The following is a 19,874-nucleotide window of genomic DNA, read 5'->3' as shown; positions in this document are numbered from 1 at the left end:
CCAAGGTGACCCCGCCGCGGCGTGTGCGTGTGTCACCCCTCGGGACAGTGGCACCGCCACCCCGGGTTAAACACCCACCGCCACGGGCGGGCAGGGCCCCCGCAGCGGACAGGCGGCGCCGAGAGAGGGACACGGGGGATTTCTGCCACGTTAATTGCGGGAGGGCGCAGGGAGAAAACAATACAGAGGTGGGATACTAATGACAGAGAAGATAATGAGCCCCGGCCAAAAAAAACCCACAACACTCATTTCACTCATTTCCGCTCAACAGCAAGCGGGTGGCTGCCCAGGTGACACTGGCAGAGCACATATGAAAAAAGGGGAAAAAGGATGGGTGGATAATGCACTTTTTTCCCATCACAGCAAAGACCAGAGGAGGGAATAACCTTTCAACTATAACGCCCCCCCCCACTCCCCCTTAAAATAACATTAACAGAAGAACACAATGAGGACAAGCAGAGATGTTTGTCTCCATAGATGAAATCTGACCATCCCTTTGCAAGCCTGAAGTTTTAAGTAATGGTGCATTTCTCTCAGATACCATTTTTTAACTCAGCTTCACGCCTCTAACGCAGCACATTCGTTACACTTTTTTTTTTTTAAAGAAGTACATAAATAGTCAGCAGAATGCCTGACTCCTTGCTGTCAGTCCTTGTTTTCTCCATCATGCTGCTGGTCTGGCACTGTGGTGGAAAGTCACTGTCGCACACGTGGCGCACAGCAGAGAAATTACAAATATTTTCAAGCCGTCCCTAATACATATCAGTACACTGAAAAAAAGCGATTATTGTGAGATGCAAGTCAAACTTCCCATTTCACACAGTCCAATACAGATACTGCAAGACAGGTATTTAAATAACTCCTAGAATAAACATATTACTACAGACCTAGAAAAATAAGAGCTCAGGGAACACATTCTGACAGGCAACGTTTCCTCCCACCATTTCAGCAATAAGTATAAACAACAGCTTAGCCTTCCTCGCGACGTCGCCCCAGTTCAAGTATAATGAAGCACTAATATCAATAACAAAACCCTCCACATTTACTCAGCTTACAATCTAAAGCGAGCAAGGATAGTGTAAGATCAATAAAGCCGATCTCCATCGGTACATCATAGACAAAAGCTGTAGCACAGAAGTGACATTTTCCCCGTCCGTGACCAACTTACCCCGTTAGGGTCAGTAAGTCAGCAAGCGTGAAGGTAACAAGATTCCATTGGTATGAACAACAGCTCCTACTGTGCATGCTTCCCGCCCACATCCCAAATTCCAGTTTGGCATTCAACTACAGCAAAAAAAGCCAAATATTTTTGTAGTCTTAAAAACGTATTCTAGGATGACAAATTTCCCAACTGCAAGTCACTTTTCTTTCATGTGCAAGGTACAGAGAAGAACATCAGTCACACATTTTTATTTTCAGATACCCAATAAGAATGTGCAGTAGGAAATCAACATTCTTCTGCTTTTTATGTACTTTAAGAGAAGACCGCCCCTCTCCAGCACTACTGGTTTTCCACATGCATAGTCTGAAGCAACTGAAGTGCCGATTAATGAAAAAGTTAGCTTCAAGTGCAAGAAGTTTACTGTAACAGTCTGATATTGCATACACACCACCCTTAGCTGAAGTGTTTGATGTTCAAACACCCGAGGTTTTTCCTCCAGAAATGGATATACACGTACCATGTCCTTAAGCTACTTGAAATCCTATATAAAACAACGGGCATAGCATGCTAAATAAATTAGGCTAAAGCTAGCATAAAAATTAATTGCAACGCAGTTCTAAGCAGTACATTCTGCATCCCTTTTGTCTACAAGACACATGCGCGCTTAGCGTTTTGTTTCTCTAACGTTAGAGCAAGCACTTTAAGGATATGCATGGTTTAAAAGAAAAAAAAGCCAAGACAAGTAGTAGAAAATGCGTTTTATTTATATGGAAAAGGCTACATTTAGATTTGTAAAAGGTCTGTGATAGTGTTATGTTGCCCACATGTCAAAAATCATTTGTGAATAGCAACAAAACGGTTACGTATCTTTCTACATAGCAGTGCAATTAGTTCACATTGCAATAAAATTAAGTCAAGTATGCAACAGAATCAAAAACAAGTGTTTCTCCATAATCAGCATACAAAGAATTACAGTGCAAAGATCATTTTAGGTTTTAAGAAATCTGCAGTCAGTCTTTAGAATTCCCTAATGGGTGGGATATTCCAATTATTTTCATTACTAGCAGTTGTATCTTGTCAATACTGTGCACAAGCAAGTAAGTCTAAAATGAAATGACTTACGTGGTAAATAAAATATTTAGTCTATACAGTAAAAAAAAAATTACAAATTATATAAGTGAACTAACAAAATGAAATTTGAACACACTTATGAAACAGACAGCATACTTTAAGGACACACATACAGTATTCATCACATAAAAACAGCTACTTTTTCCAGCAAAAATAGTTTGGTTGCTTTACAACTGCATTATGGATCTCGTAGTCTGAAGATGTAGATGTCCAGCTCTTAAAAACCATAATAAATGTCTTCTGCAAAGCATACAAAGAGGATAAATATTCTTATCACAGTCATAAGTTTATTTTTGGAAGTTTGTTCTCCCTTGCTCCAGAAACACACTTACATGGGTGAAAAAAAAATTCAAGGGGCCTCGTGATACATTGAAACAGGTGTTCCATTTCCTTCTAATTTTGAAAAAAACCCTAGAATTTACAGTACTCTGTGGTATACGAAAAAGTCTTCACAAGTTTACATTGCATATTTCTGAGTCCATTCTCTTGCATATCTGTTGTATCTGTACGTGCAGAAAGAAGGCATAACAGTGAAGAGCTGTTAGTGATACATTGACAATGGCCACATATTTACTTAATAGAGATGTTATTGAGCATTTCACCTCTTAGCATTCATTTCAAACAACATTAAATAGTCTAAAAGCCAAGAAACATACACCCACTGTATGTTCAGTTTTTAAGGCTACCCGTCAAAGCTATTTAGACTCAAACTTAGAACCAACCTCAGAGGTTTGCATTAAAATGCGTATCATTGTGCGTAATTAATATGCATTTCACAGCTGCTTCCCTTATTTGTACCTTAACAGGAATTTGTTGTCAATTATTCCTAAATGTGTATGCTATTAACAGTCTGACAAAGTTAACTCATTTTAGTTGCATAAAATTCAGTATAATTAACTGGTTTTGGAAAAGGTGGGGAAAGAAGGCACAGTGATTTTTTTTTTTTTTTTAATTCTCCATTCTTGCACTCCGGAACCTGAACAGAAAATTTCCTGAAAAGCATTTTAAGTCTTGGGTCTTTTCCTTCCGATATGAAGCTGACTAGCACTCCCAATGGTAAATGTCCTGAGAGAGTCAATAACTTTCCCTCTGGTCCTCACATTTATTACATTCCACTTTTCAGACTAGATTCACTTTCTCCCAGGTCCTCCAGAGAAAATGGTTGATAAGTTTTTTAAATCCATTTCTTAGGAACAGCATAGCAACTCATGAACTGACTGGTTTTGTTCTTAAGAATATGCTACCGTACAAGTCTTTAGATTTTGACTTACAGTAAAATACCCATAGATAAATGCCATACTTTTCATTTCCTAAATCCAAGCTGAGATTAAAAGAATTTAACAGGTGATCAGCATAAGAAGATAAAGCTACAATCAAGACTACACCTTCTCTCACTTTCTCCAGCAGTGCTTAAACCTCAAGTTTTGGAGACAGAGAAATAGCCCTTGTTCACTTCCTTCAAAAACAGGAGGCACAACAGCTGAAATCGCTATTAAGCAAGCAGGACAACTGCTGAGACACAAATGGGCAGAAGCTGAGGCACAACATCCTCAGCTTGAACACCATCTGCTTTGCAGTACAAGCCACAGAGTTCTGGCACTTCAGAAGTGGGTTATATGATTTGACTGCATCAGACATCGAACTGTCAGAAAAAGGCCATTTCAGTAATTCTTACTCTAGGGGGAGAAATACTAGACCAGAGGCTTCCACGTAACTTCTACGTCATTCCTCCTCTATCCAGTCCTCAAGGACTTTTGAGCAATGCTCACATCTTCATGGACCTGTGATACATGATGAACCACAGGCTAATTAGCATGCATTGCAAGAAGTCTTCAATGCCTCAGTACTAAAAAATAGGTACCACACAATTTCTCACTCAGTTTACCAGAAAGTGAAAAATTCTTGTGGATATCAGAAACATTGCACAGAATCTCAAGCAAAAAGTCTAACAATTAAAATAGTTAACAGCAAGGTTACCAAAAAGCAGCTTCAGTACCAAGGATAAAAAGCCTGCCCCAAACTAAATCCATAACCTTCTCTGCAGCTTGAAGAAGTCGTCAGAAAAACAGCCGTGGTTAGGCTGTCTATGAATCTGCTGCACAGCTGTAATTATTTAATTCATTCTCAAGGCCACCAGAAAATTTGTGACAGATTCATTTTGCAGAAGGGTTATTCCATTCTTGGCAAATTAGGACTGGATGTATTTGGAAAAACTTAGAGACTCCTACTCCTTGTTAACTACCCTAAATTGATCTTGTGTTTCAGTCTTTCTTAATCCCCCCCACACCTAGAAAATCCACAGGTGCTAAAACCCTGTTACAGAAGGCAGCTCAGGGCACGCTGATAGACTGCAGACTACATCCTGGATCGTGCTCAAAATATCTATAGCAGCCGAGTTCAACCGAATCTCACAGTAGTAAGCAAAATACTTCCTTCCTGGAAGTAATCCTTTCCCTTTTGAAGTTTGTAAGCCCAGGAGAAGCAGGTAGCTGATACACCAGCAGAAAGCAGCGAAGATGGAAAAATCTCACATAGGTAGTATTTCCTCCATGGAATCATTTGGAAATCATGCAGTCTAATCTGTGGAATAAAGTGCCCAAGCTTCCTGCCAGCCACAACTGCAAGAAACTCTTAAGAAATCAATGCATCACTGCTTAGATATCCATAAATTTCACTATTCAAAGTCTGAGTGGCAAAAGGAGTCACTCTAGAGAGGTTTCTTCTAGAAAGAAACTCCGCTATGGCAAGCACTGGGCTTGCTAGTGACCTCTAAATCCTGTTAACTGGTACTGTCAGGGTTCAGCCATGTACGTAGTTATAAGACAGTATTTCAAAACCCTCCTTCAGAGTGATGTACAATGAGTCACCAAACCTTAAAACTGAACTTTGGGAAATCCGGGTCGCTCTGCACTATAAGTAAAAGACCCCAGCATAAATGTTTCAGTCAGTGGAGTACTTTTAAAGTTAAATCTCCTCAAATCAAAATCAGGTTTGGTCCAGAAGCATGTAATGCTCCAGTTACGTGCTGTCCGCGTTACCTACCCAACATCAGAAACTTCCTGCAAATTCTACAGCTCTTACAGAAAGTAAAAGAGGTTCTTTTTCTCTGTAAGACACTGTAAATTGCAGTAAATGTGACAATGGCTCTTAGCACTAAACAGTCTATCCTACACTTGCAAAATTGCATCAAATACATGTTTGTTGAACATACCCAACATCGTACTAAAGGCACAGGTTTTACAACCAGAGGATCACAGTAGCAACAAGTAATTCCTATTTGGAAAATGATTTTTCATGCAACGAATATAAGCACACAGCAGAAAAGTGTGAAGGTTTTATGCAGCTAAGTACAAAAAACCCCAAACAGTCAGTATCCAACAGTGTGTATGCCTACAGTTTCCTGCTTGCCATTCCACTGCTCGATATTTTCAAGATTTAAAAATCTAATCTTGTAGAAGTCTATGAAAAGTCTATCTTCAAAAGTTAAGATAGAAGGTGTATAGCAGATAACCATCTGCAAGTACCACACACACAAATATGTATATGTTATACTCACTTTTCCTTGTCTGACTTGTAGATTTGTGCAATATCCGGTACTAATGGATCATCTGGATTAGGATCACAAAGTAAGGAGCATATGGACAATAAAACTAAATAAAAGAGACACTAGATTAAACAAGTTAGTTTGCTTTATTTCTATAATCCTTTAATATATTCCAGCACACTGAAGAAGGGTGGTGGAGGGTTAGATTGGAAAGAGAATGCATATTAGTATTAAGCTTTCACATAGCAGTTATGCTCAGAAATGTTTATACAGCACCATTTTTCTAGGTCCTAAGCAAACAACACCTGATACTTACCTAGAGAACCTGCAATCCATGGACCTGTACCTTTTATAATGAACTCTCTCCCATGTTTTAACCTATGACTGTTAAACAAACTACAGACTCCATAGTTCCCTATAAATATTTGATCAAATCGAGTTCTTCCATCTACAATTATTTAAGATAATTAATATTGTTAATATTACACTGCTGTGCAATACTCTTTTTTACATATCCTTCTCCACTTCTGTGCTGAGAGTTATTATTTCCTTCATATGAATATTTCACTTAATTTGATAGAGGTGTGACTGCCATTTTGGGAAAATACTTCATCAGTACCACATGTAGGTATTCATTTATAACTCCATATTAATTTCCTGGTATTGAACTAAGGATATATGCTTTTCCTAACATTTTTGGTCCATATTTTTCAGAAAATTTCTATTTTTAGACTCAGAGCTAACATGAAGACAAGGTTACACAGTTAAACAATTCTAAACATGTAGTGAGAGGGAATTTGATGCTACAATGAGAATCTGATGCAGAACAGAATTTTTTTTCCTTGCTTTCTCTTGTAACAAGAGCCCAGACTAACACCTATTTTCAGCTGTAGTAAGTCGGATCACTTCATACTGACATATTTCATTTTATTAAGTGCCAAATATACCAGCAATATTAGAAAATCAGGTTAGAATACTTGGTCACACCAATCAGGGGTGCTATCAGTATGTTGCAATCCTTTGATTCAGTAAAACCAGAACTATAAAGGAGAAATTTCCACAAGCCACTAAGCCGATCTCCAGTTTATGAAATATATAATGTGCAAGCACATTAAAAGCACGTCAAATTGGAGCACATAAGACCAGCAGACTGCTCCTCTTTATAACTGAAGGAACGCTCAACAAGTAAAGACACAGAAAAGCGCTGAAGATTTAAAAACTTAAAGAGTCTTCGGTTGTAAATGCCAGCTGTTAAACATGATTTAAGTGCCAACTCTCATTTGCTAAATACCTTCTGAATAACTAGAAACAAGACATTTTTTTCTCAGTAATAAACCAATAAACCAATTTCTGTGGAAAGTTAATACCAACTACACGCAATAGTAATTCAGGTCTTCAGCAACTACATCAGGGAAGTATTATAGTTAGATTTTGTTTAGCTGTGAGATTACTGCACAGGGGTTTTTACGCATAAGCAGAAGTTGCTTTACCAAGGAGATACAGCAATTGGGCTTGCATAGAGCAATTTCCATTGGACAAAGACTAACAATTTTTTCCTTGCTTGTACACCACATGCAATGACACTGTTCTAAAAAAAGACACATGGTTTAGAGAACTCTCAAGCACATAAGCAAGATGTGATACTGTTTAACCTTTTGAGTCACATGAGAACTTTCGGTAATATGACTAAGAGCGTGCCTAAGCATTTTGAAGATGGGCGAGAAAAAACAATGATAGCACCCACATTTTAAGCTGCTTTTGAAGTGAGGCAAAATGACTACAACAAAAGAACTGCTCAACTGTAACCTCAACGTTCCAAAAATCTGCAGTGCTCAACTTGAGCAAGTTTAACTACTTTGAAACTAACTGTTAATAAATCTTTTATGATGACTTTGAAAGCAGCTACATTTTAAAATATTCATCCTTGAGGAATGCAAACCAGAACAATTTCTCTCATTTTAAAATAAAGTGTAATTGAGACCTTAGCCCACACAAGGATGCTCAGGCAACCCAAAGAGCCATCAATAAGCAATCAGGTAAGCCCACACACGTCAGTATCAGGGTTTTCCATTTACATCCAAATTCCTTTGATTTTGAAGCTCTCTTCACCAGTTTCTCCTCAGTTCTGCATGCACAGTCAGCTATAATATAGAAGCTGCATTTCAGGCTAATTGGACATTTATTATCCTACTCAACTTGTTTTACAACATTTCTTCACCATGCATGTAATATTTTCTCTAAGGTGACACTCCAAATAAACTATGCAAGATCTTGGATTGTAACAAGAATTCCAATGGAATTTGCCACTTCTGTAACATGCAGGATAAATGTGTTCCCACTGCCACTCTTAGACAATGCAGTAATACACAAAGAAGCGTCATGGCAGTGTATGCAATTTCATAAATCCGCTAGCAAATCTGTGAGTTTACCTTTAGATACAGTCAGAGCTGGTGACCATTGCGATCTCAGGATATCAAGACAAATACTCCCATTACTGTTTATGTTTGGGTGGTATATTTTTGTTGTAAAAGCAATCTGGAATTAGAAAAATAAATAAAAAACAAGTAACATCAAGTTCTGTTTATTACATTTGGAACCCTTAACATTGTCCCTTCAGTTCCAGTTAAACTAGATCTGCCAACACAAGCTATTGTACGGTCTTATCTGTTCATCCCCTATGAACATGTGTCCTAGTGCTGGTTTTAACTTCCAAAATTAAGCCTCAAAGAGGTAAGAGAAACAAAGCTTTAACCAAAAAACTGCATAAGTTCTGAGAGAAAGGACTTACCTTTGGTGGTTTGAAAGGATAGTCTGTTGGAAAATGTACTGTGAGAAAAAAGACTCCCCCTTGATACGCACTGTCAGGCTGGGGAAAAAAGAAAACAAAACATATTAATATATTACAGTTATTTTGGAGTTTCCCTTCTGAATGCAGATAACCTCCCAAAGCTATGAGTCTCTTAGAAAATCCGTTTTTTCCCCAGTACACAGCCCATGCTATGGGCCACAGCCCACTATAGGCTGTGTACTGGGAAGGCACAGAGGGAACTGAACCCTCCCACTGGCCCGCAGAGCTACAGTAGAGCCAACCATGGCTACTACTGCAGTAGCGCAACGCGGCTACTGAGTGCTGCCCTTCTTGGGCAGAGAAAGGGAGGGAGCAGTGTCTGACCGGTGGAGCTACAAAAAACTGCCGATCCATCAGCTCCACCACACCAAGGGGAATAAATACAAAACCCAGAGCAGGTCTTCCAAATCCTGTCTCCGTGCAACACCACAGCTGCTCTGATCCTCCTCCATCCTTAAGCTACAAATATACTTACCTTAAGAAGTGGTTTCTCTTTGCAGATGCAAAGAGTAGGATTTTCCAACATAACTCAGGTGATCATGATGACATCAGGGAGTTTTAAAACACACAACATCTTTGTCACCTGCACAAATCTGTGAACATGCATTTTGTTAGAGAACATGTGCACAGGTTTACGTCCAGGTTGCACACAGTTAATAGACAGAAATAACTTTGTTGCAGTCATGTGTTGAGGAAAGCTTTAATTTTCATTAACTAGAAAAGTGAGGGGAAAAGTCTCAGTGCTAAATGATTGAGAGCACTGCTGCCATCTCTGATTAAGGGAAGGAAAAGAAAACCTTTCTTGTTACTTGGCAAGTTTAAAACAGCAACATAGGAACTCAATCCCAGCAAAGCTGCAGAAGATCAAGTTTTTGGGTTTTCTTATGGAAGCAAAGGCAGACTATTTTTTAAATACAACGTTTACTTTGGAATTGAGCAAAAATTACAGTTTTAGAGAAGAACATAAGAGGTCAAGTCGCAAATTGGTCCACTAAGGCATGTAATCTTTACTCAAAATGCAGAGTGTTGCAATGTAAGGCAGGTTATATATAGTATTGCTAAGAAGTCAGCATTAGGTAACATCAGAAGAGATTGCCGCTGTACTTCCAATTAGGTTTGAAAGGACTGCTTGCTTGCATGCATACTAAATGGATTTGTCAAAGTTAAAATAAGCAGAAGATGAGACAAGTTCAGTGTCAGACAGAAGGCAAAGTGAAATCACAGTATGCTTTGTAAGGTATGTAAAACAAACTGATGATGCCCATAGGCAGGAAAAGAGGTTATCCTGCTTCCACACATAGGAAGTGAATTCTGAAGGTAAGCTTCAGCCTGTGCTTCCCTTAGGCCATCAGGAAACACACAGGGTGTGCATCCCCATCTCCTTATGTTATCAAGACAAAGGATTAACATGCTGACTGCGTTCTTTTTGCATTGACAGATATGGCTGAGAAAGGTTGGCAGGAGATGCTCATTCTTATCTTTAACTAGAGAAATCTGAATAACCTGAAGTGAAGAAAAGAGTATTTTCCAGCACAGAATATGGAAGGTGAATTCCAAACTCGAAGGAAAGAAAAAAAAAAAAAAGGAATTTAATGTGGGATTTATGTGCTAGTATTTCCCTTACTCAGGTCAGAGTCACTCAGGAGAGAGACATTGGTGGCAATCAGCACATAAGCTTTTGGTAACTCTTAACTTCTTTGCTGATTTGCCATTCACCTTTAAGCAGCACAGAAGGGCAAGGGTCAGAATGACTTCGTGAAATAACACAGTTAAAGAAAAATAGCAAAAGCGTTGATATCCTACAGAAAAACCTGCCAGTCATTTCAGTTGCTGCTGGGCCATTGACAAATTGGACTACGGACTCCAGCATACTGCTGGCAAATTAGCAACTGATCTCTCAGAGCAGCTGTGCTGAAAACACAGAAACAGGCTCAAAGCAGTCACAATTCCACTTTTCTCCACCACGTGATGCTGCATCTTAATGGATTAAGTATTGTCTCAGAATTTCAGCTCATACAGTGGTTCAGCTCAACATCTGAACCAGAAACTCTTCTTTCCAAATTACTAAGTCCAAAACAAAACCACTAGGAATACAAACTCCTTACCATGATATTAATAAACACCACTTCCCTCAGGTCATGCTGTTCTTCATTCTTTACGCTGAAACCCTTTTCAGTTTTCCTTTAAAACTTTCTGTTCTCAAGCTTTATTGTCCTTTCTTACATAATTTCCTGGACAAGTCATAACTGGGGTCTCTGGAGAGCTCCCTCAACCCAAGGAAAGCAGGCCTTTCTCGCCCAGAAACCAAAAGTACCCACAATTGCCAGCCTACAGTTTGCAGAAGCTATCTGTTTTTGCCGGAGCCACATCACAGCCATCAAATAACTTCTACCTAAAAGCCCCAAAACCACCCTGTGCACCATGACTCTTGTTTACAGTTACCAACTTCAACATTGGATTACAACTTTTTTTTTCGCTCTTCCCCCTTTCAGACGGATCAATCTTCCAGAATGGAAATGATCATCTTTGAAAAGTAAGCTTTTCACTGTGCAGCCCACATCACCAATTCAAACATAGCAGCTAACTGATTAAGCATGCCTAACTTCATGAAGAGGAGAGATTTTTGAACAGTTACAGAAAGAAACTAGTACCAGACTACCGGGAACAACAGTATCACCCTAAATCTTTATTCCGTACACAGCACAGCTGAATTTGACTGCCATGTTTACAGAAACTCAAACGAATCCTTCCGTAACAAAAAGGGAAACAAAGTCTACTTTCTAAGGGGCACAAATTATATACTTACAGGTCCCATAATTGTTGCTTGCCAATGAAACACTGAAAGTAAAAAAGATACAACAATTAGAGATTTTCCAAACTTTTTCTTAATCAAAAAAAAAGTAAACTGTGACAACGGGCTACAACGAGCTTACAGTCATCTCCAACAGGTCCAGCAGAACAGTGGGCTGGCGGGTCTCGCTGCAGATCACTTAGTTCCTGTAAGCAACACACACATATTTGAAAGACATCTACATGGAAATACACACCACTCAGCAGCATCACTTCAACAGTGAGAACGCAAACAGATTTTATTAAATTGACCTGTGGTATTTTTAAAGAAATCATCACTTGAAACTGAAAAGGGTTTTTTTTGCCAGACAGGTCTGCAGCTAAAGACAACACTGTGCTATAAATTAATATCTGAAAGTATTTAAGAGCTACAGCCAAGTTCATAATAAGCTGGATATACTGAAGCAGACACAGAAAAAAATGAAACTAATGAAGGGTTTCTTCATTTCTCTGTAAATCCACCACTTAATTTAGAAGTTTATCTACTAATCTGACTGTTCCTTTAGCTTTTGATTTCACAAAAGTTTCTCGTATTGGCCTAATCTATGTACAATAGCTGAGTTAAACTAGCTCATAAAATGCTTGCAGTCTGCCTAGAGATGACATATAAAGATAACAAAGGTTCCTAAGTAAACTAGAAAACAAAGAAAAACTATTAGCTCTACACCTTACTTGACATACCTTGACTTAATTCCCTGCATTTTTTTTTTCAAAATGACTACTAAAACCCCAAGAAAGTTAAATTTTAAGAGAAGCATTCAGAGCAGCTCTTGCAGGTCAACTGATTTCTCTTACACAAGTCCACACAGTCCCAAATAATTTAAAATTATTATTTAATTACACAAAACCAGCTCAGCTTTTCATCTGATTTATCATCACTATATCAAACGCAAAACAAGCCAGGCATTAATGTCGGTTCATTTTCCTTGTTTAATATACCACTTTTGATGCCTGAAGTTTTACTGTACTAACAAGAAAAAACTTTTTGCCATTTCTAAGCTGATAGGAACTGTGCCGCAATAAGTTTAACAGTTATGTGCAAATATTTTCATTGAAACAAGCTAAAAGATGTGTGATAAGCCACAGTTTGTAAGTCAGTCAAGAAATTACTCAATACATACACATTTAAGTAAACAATAGACATAAGCAGGTCTGCAAATATCTCCTTGATTTTGGTGTAAGGAGTAACAGTGAAAACATTTCTACCCAAAAATCATTCGTCAAGACAACTACTTCCAAAAATCAAGGTTTAAATTGGAACCAAGTTTAACTCAAGCACAAAATTTGTGTACGTAGCATGATCAGACCTTACATACAATTTGAAGGGTGTCCAACAATTTGAAGGGTTAAAACTCTGCACTTCCCAACTACTGTGATATATTTATCCATTTACAACATCCAGTAAACATTTCAACTCAGAGTTCTCTCTTTGAAGGACCCAATTTACCATGGACCTGGCACTTAAATTCAGGCACTCTTCTTACAGGTCCACTCTTGGCCCCGAATTCAAAGACAGGCACTGCAACCTATATTCAGCCAGATAACAGCGTAGTAATACTACTACTTGCTCTGAAGTCACTCCTAACAATCTTTGGAATTTAAAATAAGAGACAGTTATTTAATATATACTAAAATATCTCAGGTTGCCAACTAGTGTTTTCTGTTGGTGAAACTGTATGCTGGTCCAGAGACACCACTCCAGGCTAGACTTTACTAATAAAGGCAATAGCAAAACCCTTTAAAAGTGCAGTTCCCTTTTTAATCGGAGGATTCAAATTTCGCTAAGGGAGCGATACAGAGAACCAGTAATCTATGCAAAGCCAAGTCCTTGCCAGTACACGAAGGGAGTCAACAAGTCTCAAATTTCCAGCAGTCACGAGAGTTGTTACAAGCATTACCAAGAGCAGAGCAGTTACAGCCACTGTACACTCTAATTTGCAACTCAAGATCCAACCCAACAAGAGATGAAGTCTTGTACACCCACTAGAAAAAAAAAAGAGCCAGCTACATGAGATCGTTAGGCGAAACAGAGAACTCAAAGCCTAGAAATCACACGTTTTATAGCAGTCATGGCTTACTACTCAATTAAAGGCAATGAAAGGAAAAATATGTAGCTTAACTCCTCAGAAAGTCTCCAAAATATATGCAAACGTTCCTTTATGCATATGCAAACTGCTAGGCAACCACTTAATTTTGGAGTCACAAGTCTATAATGGTACACTCATTTGTTAGATGCTTTCCTCAGGATCTTTACATACCTCAACACCACTCAAATTGGTTTTCATTCATATGTACACACGCACTTCAGAATTGGGAGAACTGGGGAAGGTTCCTCAGGTACACACTTTCGATTTGTTCAGGCTAAAAGGACTGAAATTTGTCCATGATTAAAAAAAACCCAAACAAAACCAACATGGTTTTAATCACACCTTGATGAGGCCCAGAACTAGCAACTCCTGTTATTAGTATTTCCCTAATAAGGGTGAAGAAAAGACTCTCTTCAACGTACTTCACTGAATGAAAGCAATGACACATTCAGAGAGCCTCCGCAGCTAGGAAACAAAGTCAAACCAAACTTCAACATTCTGATAGAGCAAATTCAAGTCATTTTCCGAACATAAGAAATAATGTATTGAAGCAAATGTGGTTTAGAAGTGCAAATGGTTACATGATCAAATGTAAATCGAGTTTGACAGTGTTAACGTTTTGAGTCTTTACATACAGAAGCTCAGATCAAGCTGTGATAAAAACAAAGAACTAAGCTTTATACTGTTAATTATGCCATTTAAGCTTCATATTCAAAGCAAAATTATCTGGAGAGCTGTAAGATTTAGGCTTCAAGCTCCACTACATCTTTTGAAATAGTGCAAGGAGACTGTCAGAATGTCGCCCATGAGTCAGACTGACTTGCCACTGTCCAGAGAACACTGCAGAACAGTTGTGATGATTGTCTAGAATGAGTAGATGTAGAAAAACTGCTTCGCGACTTTACATATTCACAAAAGAATGAGGTGTTGAATACAAGAATTTTCGACATGAAGCAGCAAAGATGTTCTTTCCAAGAAGCCCAAAACCTTGCTACGTCAAGAAACAAGGCTGAAGAGTTACAAAGCACAATGTGCTGAAACCTCATAGAAAAGTGCAAGAGAACGGCATGCAAGGCGTTCCACAGTCACCACTAAAGACTTCCTTTTAATTTTAAGTTAATTGGTTCCAGCAGTTTTGTCCATGTTTTATGCATTATCACTACGTAGCTGCATGATGTGGTTCCCGTTACTTCAAGGCCCTGTCTACACCAATATTTTTAGTTACTGGTATAGAAAATGTTGGTGCAAGAATTTGACCTATGATCTATAACTCAAAGCAGTGCAGATTCAGTTTCAAAAGAGAAAGTCAACACTACAAATTACAGTGTACACCGGTGCAATGTCTTTTACGAGAATATACAAAACCAAAATTTCATCTGCAAGAGATGCAAACAGAAGTATCAGTTATTTCAAACACTGGTGAATGTCACAGCACAAAAGTATCTATCAAGAGCTAGACGATCCCAACACAGCCAGGAGAAACGTGTACAGAGAAAACAGCTAAGCTGAGGACAGCGGTAGGAATAAATCTTCTAATCCTCTCAAACATAGGAAATATTACAGAGTAGAATAGAATACCGTTAATTCCATACCTCTAACTGGTTGCAGTGAATGGGTGCTAGAGCAAACTATTTCTCCTGTTTGAAACTACAGAACAGCAGCAGAGCACAAAAGTAAGTGCGATCCGTGACCAGGTGTAGCTAATAAAGGAATGTTAGCATAATGCTACAAATGCTAAATGACAATTACTGGAGATGGACACAGGAAAGCCTCCAAATTATCACCGTTTGTTGCACCACACACTGAATGAATAACTCTGTGGGCAGCGTGAGGCAAAAATTGAAAAGTCAAGTTTAACAGATGTAAAACACTTGCTATGGTAAGCTATAAATGCTGGAAGTATTTCTGAACGTGCAGACTAGTACTCTTTGTCAAAGTAGAACAGGATGTATTTCATAGAAGTATAAAGTTGGTGAAGACTGGAAGGCCAGTTTAACAGTTAGATGCTTCATTAGCAGTCAGGCTTCTTTCCTAAAAAGCTACTGGAACAAGCTTGTAAAGGATACTTTGATAACAAGGGGACAAATATTCTCAGCACAGTACTCATGGACGCTCAATGTCTATGGGTATGAGTAGTAACAAAGAAAAAAAAAAAGCCCTAAAAATATCTCCCTTTTTTCAGTTTAAAAAAAAAAAAAGTCAGGAAAAAAAAGAGACTGCAGACTATCAGAAGACCAAAATAAACTGCAGGCAGCATCACTAAAAGCTATTTTAATGCTCTAAGCGACACAAACCCACAACCGGAGCTCTTTTCCACGCTGTTATTTAAAATATGGGGGTTTATATTTGCCAGTTATGGTCTTCATTTCTTGCACAAAACGCACTGTAGACCACAGACTCGCTTCCTACCAACTCCATGCATACACTGCTGCTATTATATTAATGTTTGGAACCATCTGTCAAAAAAACCCACCAGTGATTATACTTAGACTAGTTAAAGGATTCTCTGTTCTTCATAAATTTGGTAAATGCAAAGCAAATATTTATCACAACATTTCTCAATATAAAGTTAAGTCTTAGTAATAAAGTATATATGCTATTTTGTACATTGTTTTAATGCCAAAGAATACTGCTGGGATATCACAGCCGATGTTTTGAAAGCAAATTAAAAGATTTTATATTATGGATCCAAAAAAGAAGTTTCCTTAGTATGTTTATTACTATCCAAATACAGCATGTGACTCAACAGTTTAAAGCCAAAACCTAAACCACAAATATTGATAAAGTTTTATTTACTTGAGTCAATTTACAGTAACAAAAGTTATTTTCAACATAAATATTCAAGTCTGTATGTCCCATATATGAAACACATACCGAAACAAACAGACATATAGTTCATTGACTATCTAAATGTTTGAATGCTTCTATTCTTTCTGAGCTCTGGGAGAAAAACAATCAAGCACTATGAACCAACAAGATAAAAACCAACAGCTATTTTTAAACCAGTCTTCAAACGTGTCAGAAAATAGTTTGTCACTGGTTTCAAAATCTCTTCTAAGTTTGGGGCTTTTTTTAATGCCTATAACGAAAGTAAACACTGGGTTTCTACGTAATTCAAAATAGCCTGAGCCATTAACAAGGATAACATCAACCCCTCGTTAACACTAGAGGAGCACTCAGAAGTATAAGATTTATGACGAAAACAGTCTCTGCAACTGTTATACTAAACTGACAGGACAGCAGACTTGCAATTAGACATGTGAACAAAGGATTGGAACAGGAGTCTCAGAAAAATGGTTCTGCACGGGGTGGATGGGCAGAACTGACCTACAGACTAACTTACATAACCTGACAGCCTGAATTACATTCTATTTCACACAAAAGCCACGGTGTCTCAATTTCCAGAGGCGGTAACAATAAAGGCTTCTTTGCAGAATATTGCTTCCCAACTAAAACCTACACTATTTGTTTTGTTTTCATAATTTGCAACATTTGGAGTTTAGAGCGCCCACAAAAACGTGCATTATTCTTACACTGGTGCATCACAGACTACAGAGAAGCAACTCCAGCCCCAAGGAACATTTATTTTACCTCACACACAGAGCACAGCCTAAAGTTCTTGACAGCATAGCAATATACTGCCTCTCTTTCACGATATGCCAGAGTAAAGCACTGACAAGGTAAACTAATACAGGCTCCTCAGCTGAAGATGAATAAGAATCCCCCACCCTTTTGAGAAGTCGGGGATGAATTTCTCATGGAGGTGGCACTGACGGCTGTCCTTACACCAGAGGGTTTCATGTACTCACTGCTCTTCCACCCTCAGCGTTTTCATGTGCCATGATCAGCTTGTTCATTCGTTATTTCAGTTGCTTGTATTTTAAGAAAGCTCCCAAGCACAATACATCTTTCCATTATTAGTGTATAGTCTTGAGGTCTGCAGGCTGTCCTCTTTTGAGGAGTGTCTCAAGGCAGATTCACAAAAGACGGGATGAAACCACACAGATCACAATGGCAATACTATTTAGAAATTGGAGTCCCAACCGGTATGAGACAAAAAATACTTACTAACATTTCTACATATCTCGACTTTGCTTCTTCTGTGCGCACTCTGATCCTAAACAGACATATTATCAAAATTATTATGAACAAACACTCACACTTGCCATCAAAATCCCTTAGCTGCATTAAGAGTACAATTTTGAATCACCCAAGCTTAATTTGAGACAGTATGTCTAGACTGACAAGCTCCCAAGTAGTACCATTGTGTTTTCTTACAGCGCTTTGTTCTCCAAAGAGTTGCTCTAGGCACTTTGTGAGACCATGAAGTCCTTCCTCTACCCCAGATCTAATCCGTTCCTACCCTCGAGATACAACACCGCTACTAACCTTTAGAGCCAGTCTGAAGTCATACAAATACATTTCATTGTGTTCAGGAAAGCTCTACATATTACAGTGACACCAAGACAGTTTGTCTTTTCAAGCTTTTCTACTGCATTTTAACTTTCCACCTGAAACGATCCTATTTCCTTGCCACTTGTCTCTTCTGCTGCTGCGGAGGCAGACTCTTGACCAAATCCCTCTAGTAGCATTTTTTTCTTACCCTGGAAAGGCAGCAGATAGCGATGAGGATGGTTAACAAAACAAAGCAAGCCAGCAATAGTCATTTCCGCAGCAATCTGGAAGCAAGAGGTAACCAGTTCTGAATCTAACCTCAACTCTTCTGGTAGGTCATTCCCTAGTATCTTTTTCGTGTTTCAGACCAGAAGTCATTAATCAGGAAATTTTACACTACCTTGAAGTCAGCATCCTGGTAAGCATTTCTTAATTTTCAGAGCAGAAACAGAATCTAATAAGGCTAACAGGAGGAAAGATACTTCTGCATAAACCCATAATTTCACACCTATCGAACACAAAGTTTTTAAATGCCACGCTAAAGAAAACTGGCTTTCCAATACACGTGGAAGACTCTAAAGCAGAAAGAAAAGTTACCCGGGGAATGTGATAAGAGTAAAATACCGAGAACAATACTGTTCTAACAGGACCTCATTTGGAAGCCCACAAACTATCACTCCATCTCAAAAATACTAGATTACCAGACTCTCCACTTGCTTTTTGTTCACCTTAGTAGCATGAAACTGAGCAAGAGGAAAGAAAAGGTATTCAGAACAATCCTTTTCATAGAAGCACAAGGGTAAGGAGATACTCAAAGAGAAGGTAGGAAATTGAAAAGCCAAGAGAACACAAAGCATTTCCATAAGACGTAGAGGCATGACAAAATTCACCGCTACAGAAAAATCACTGTAGTAATTTGGTAATATTTTATATAATGTTCAAATTCAACATTCGTAACAAATATGTGATACGACGTAACAAAAGTCTCTCCTAATTACCCGTAAAGACATAATCAGATTTTGCAGCATGAGACCTAACTACCAACTTCTGGTAGACATCTGTAAAACTAACTTCATACTTATTGTGGGGTATCCCAAACCTGCTTGCTGCAAGGTTAACTGCTCATTATACAATTCTATTGCTGCACTATCACTGTTTTCCAATAACAAAAAGGGAATTCAGAACAAGAAATTTCAGCACAGTCACTAAGCAAGGACAGCACAAACACCGACTAAACATGGCGCGTCAACAGCAACAAAACACCATGTATTCTCTAACACGGCCAATGCGCTAAGGTTAACTCAACTTCTGTGTTTACCATCCATAACCTCTTTTTTTTTTGTTGTCAGTACTGGAGGATGACCAGTTTGGCTCTTGCCAAACCCCAGGAAACTAGAAATGCACTCCTCACTTAAAAAAAGGCTGTTAACAGCTATTATCAAAAAAAAAAAACCCTCTCTACAACTGGGATACTTGCAAAGGTCATATGAAGTCCCGGGCTGACAGCACTTCCTAATGTGGAAAAAAAACCCCAAAACAACCCCCAAACACCAACCGTGGGATAGCACAGAGCAGACGGAGCCGTGCGCGGCAGGAGGGCGGTATTTTGGCAACAGATACCCTCCTTACACCTCTGCTAAAGATAACCCCGTAACACCATTTCGCCTTTCACCCAGTCCTTCAGTCACACGGCCGCGGGAAACGCCTCGGGCGGTTTGTGAACGGCAGTTTAAAGCGCTGACTGGGGGCGGCGGGGGGGGCCCTTCAGGACGGCGGAGAGTCCCGCAGCCGCACGGAGCCCGAGAGCCGCCCTTCCTCCGCCTCACGCCCGCTCCCACCGGCCCAGACGCGCCCACC

At 38.9% G+C, this 19,874-nt stretch overlaps 1 protein-coding gene across 2 annotated transcripts; it reads right to left on the bottom strand.

Moving 5' to 3' along the window:
* Window positions 1–1,906: 1,906 nt before the first annotated feature.
* On the bottom strand, window positions 1,907–12,924 carry UBE2D1 (ubiquitin-conjugating enzyme E2D 1). Of its 2 annotated transcripts, none has more exons than XM_009885634.1 (7): window positions 12,871–12,924; window positions 11,619–11,682; window positions 11,492–11,523; window positions 8,626–8,703; window positions 8,267–8,372; window positions 5,850–5,943; window positions 1,907–2,796 (listed from the first exon to the last, which is right to left on the bottom strand). In XM_009885634.1, the coding sequence occupies exons 1-7, from the start codon at window positions 12,922–12,924 to the stop codon at window positions 2,751–2,753; spliced, it is 474 nt and encodes a 157-aa protein (XP_009883936.1). In that variant the 3' UTR covers window positions 1,907–2,750. The 2 variants fall into 2 exon arrangements, with proteins under 2 accessions (XP_009883936.1, XP_009883937.1); XM_009885635.1 differs by lacking the exon at window positions 12,871–12,924 and adding an exon at window positions 9,161–9,278.
* Window positions 12,925–19,874: the final 6,950 nt, after the last annotated feature.

This window comes from Charadrius vociferus, unplaced genomic scaffold, assembly GCF_000708025.1.
Source record: "Charadrius vociferus isolate BGI_N301 unplaced genomic scaffold, ASM70802v2 scaffold335, whole genome shotgun sequence".
NCBI classification, from domain to species: domain Eukaryota; kingdom Metazoa; phylum Chordata; class Aves; order Charadriiformes; family Charadriidae; genus Charadrius; species Charadrius vociferus.
Note: the sequence above shows the minus strand (reverse complement) of the source record. Positions and strands in the feature narration are given on the sequence as shown.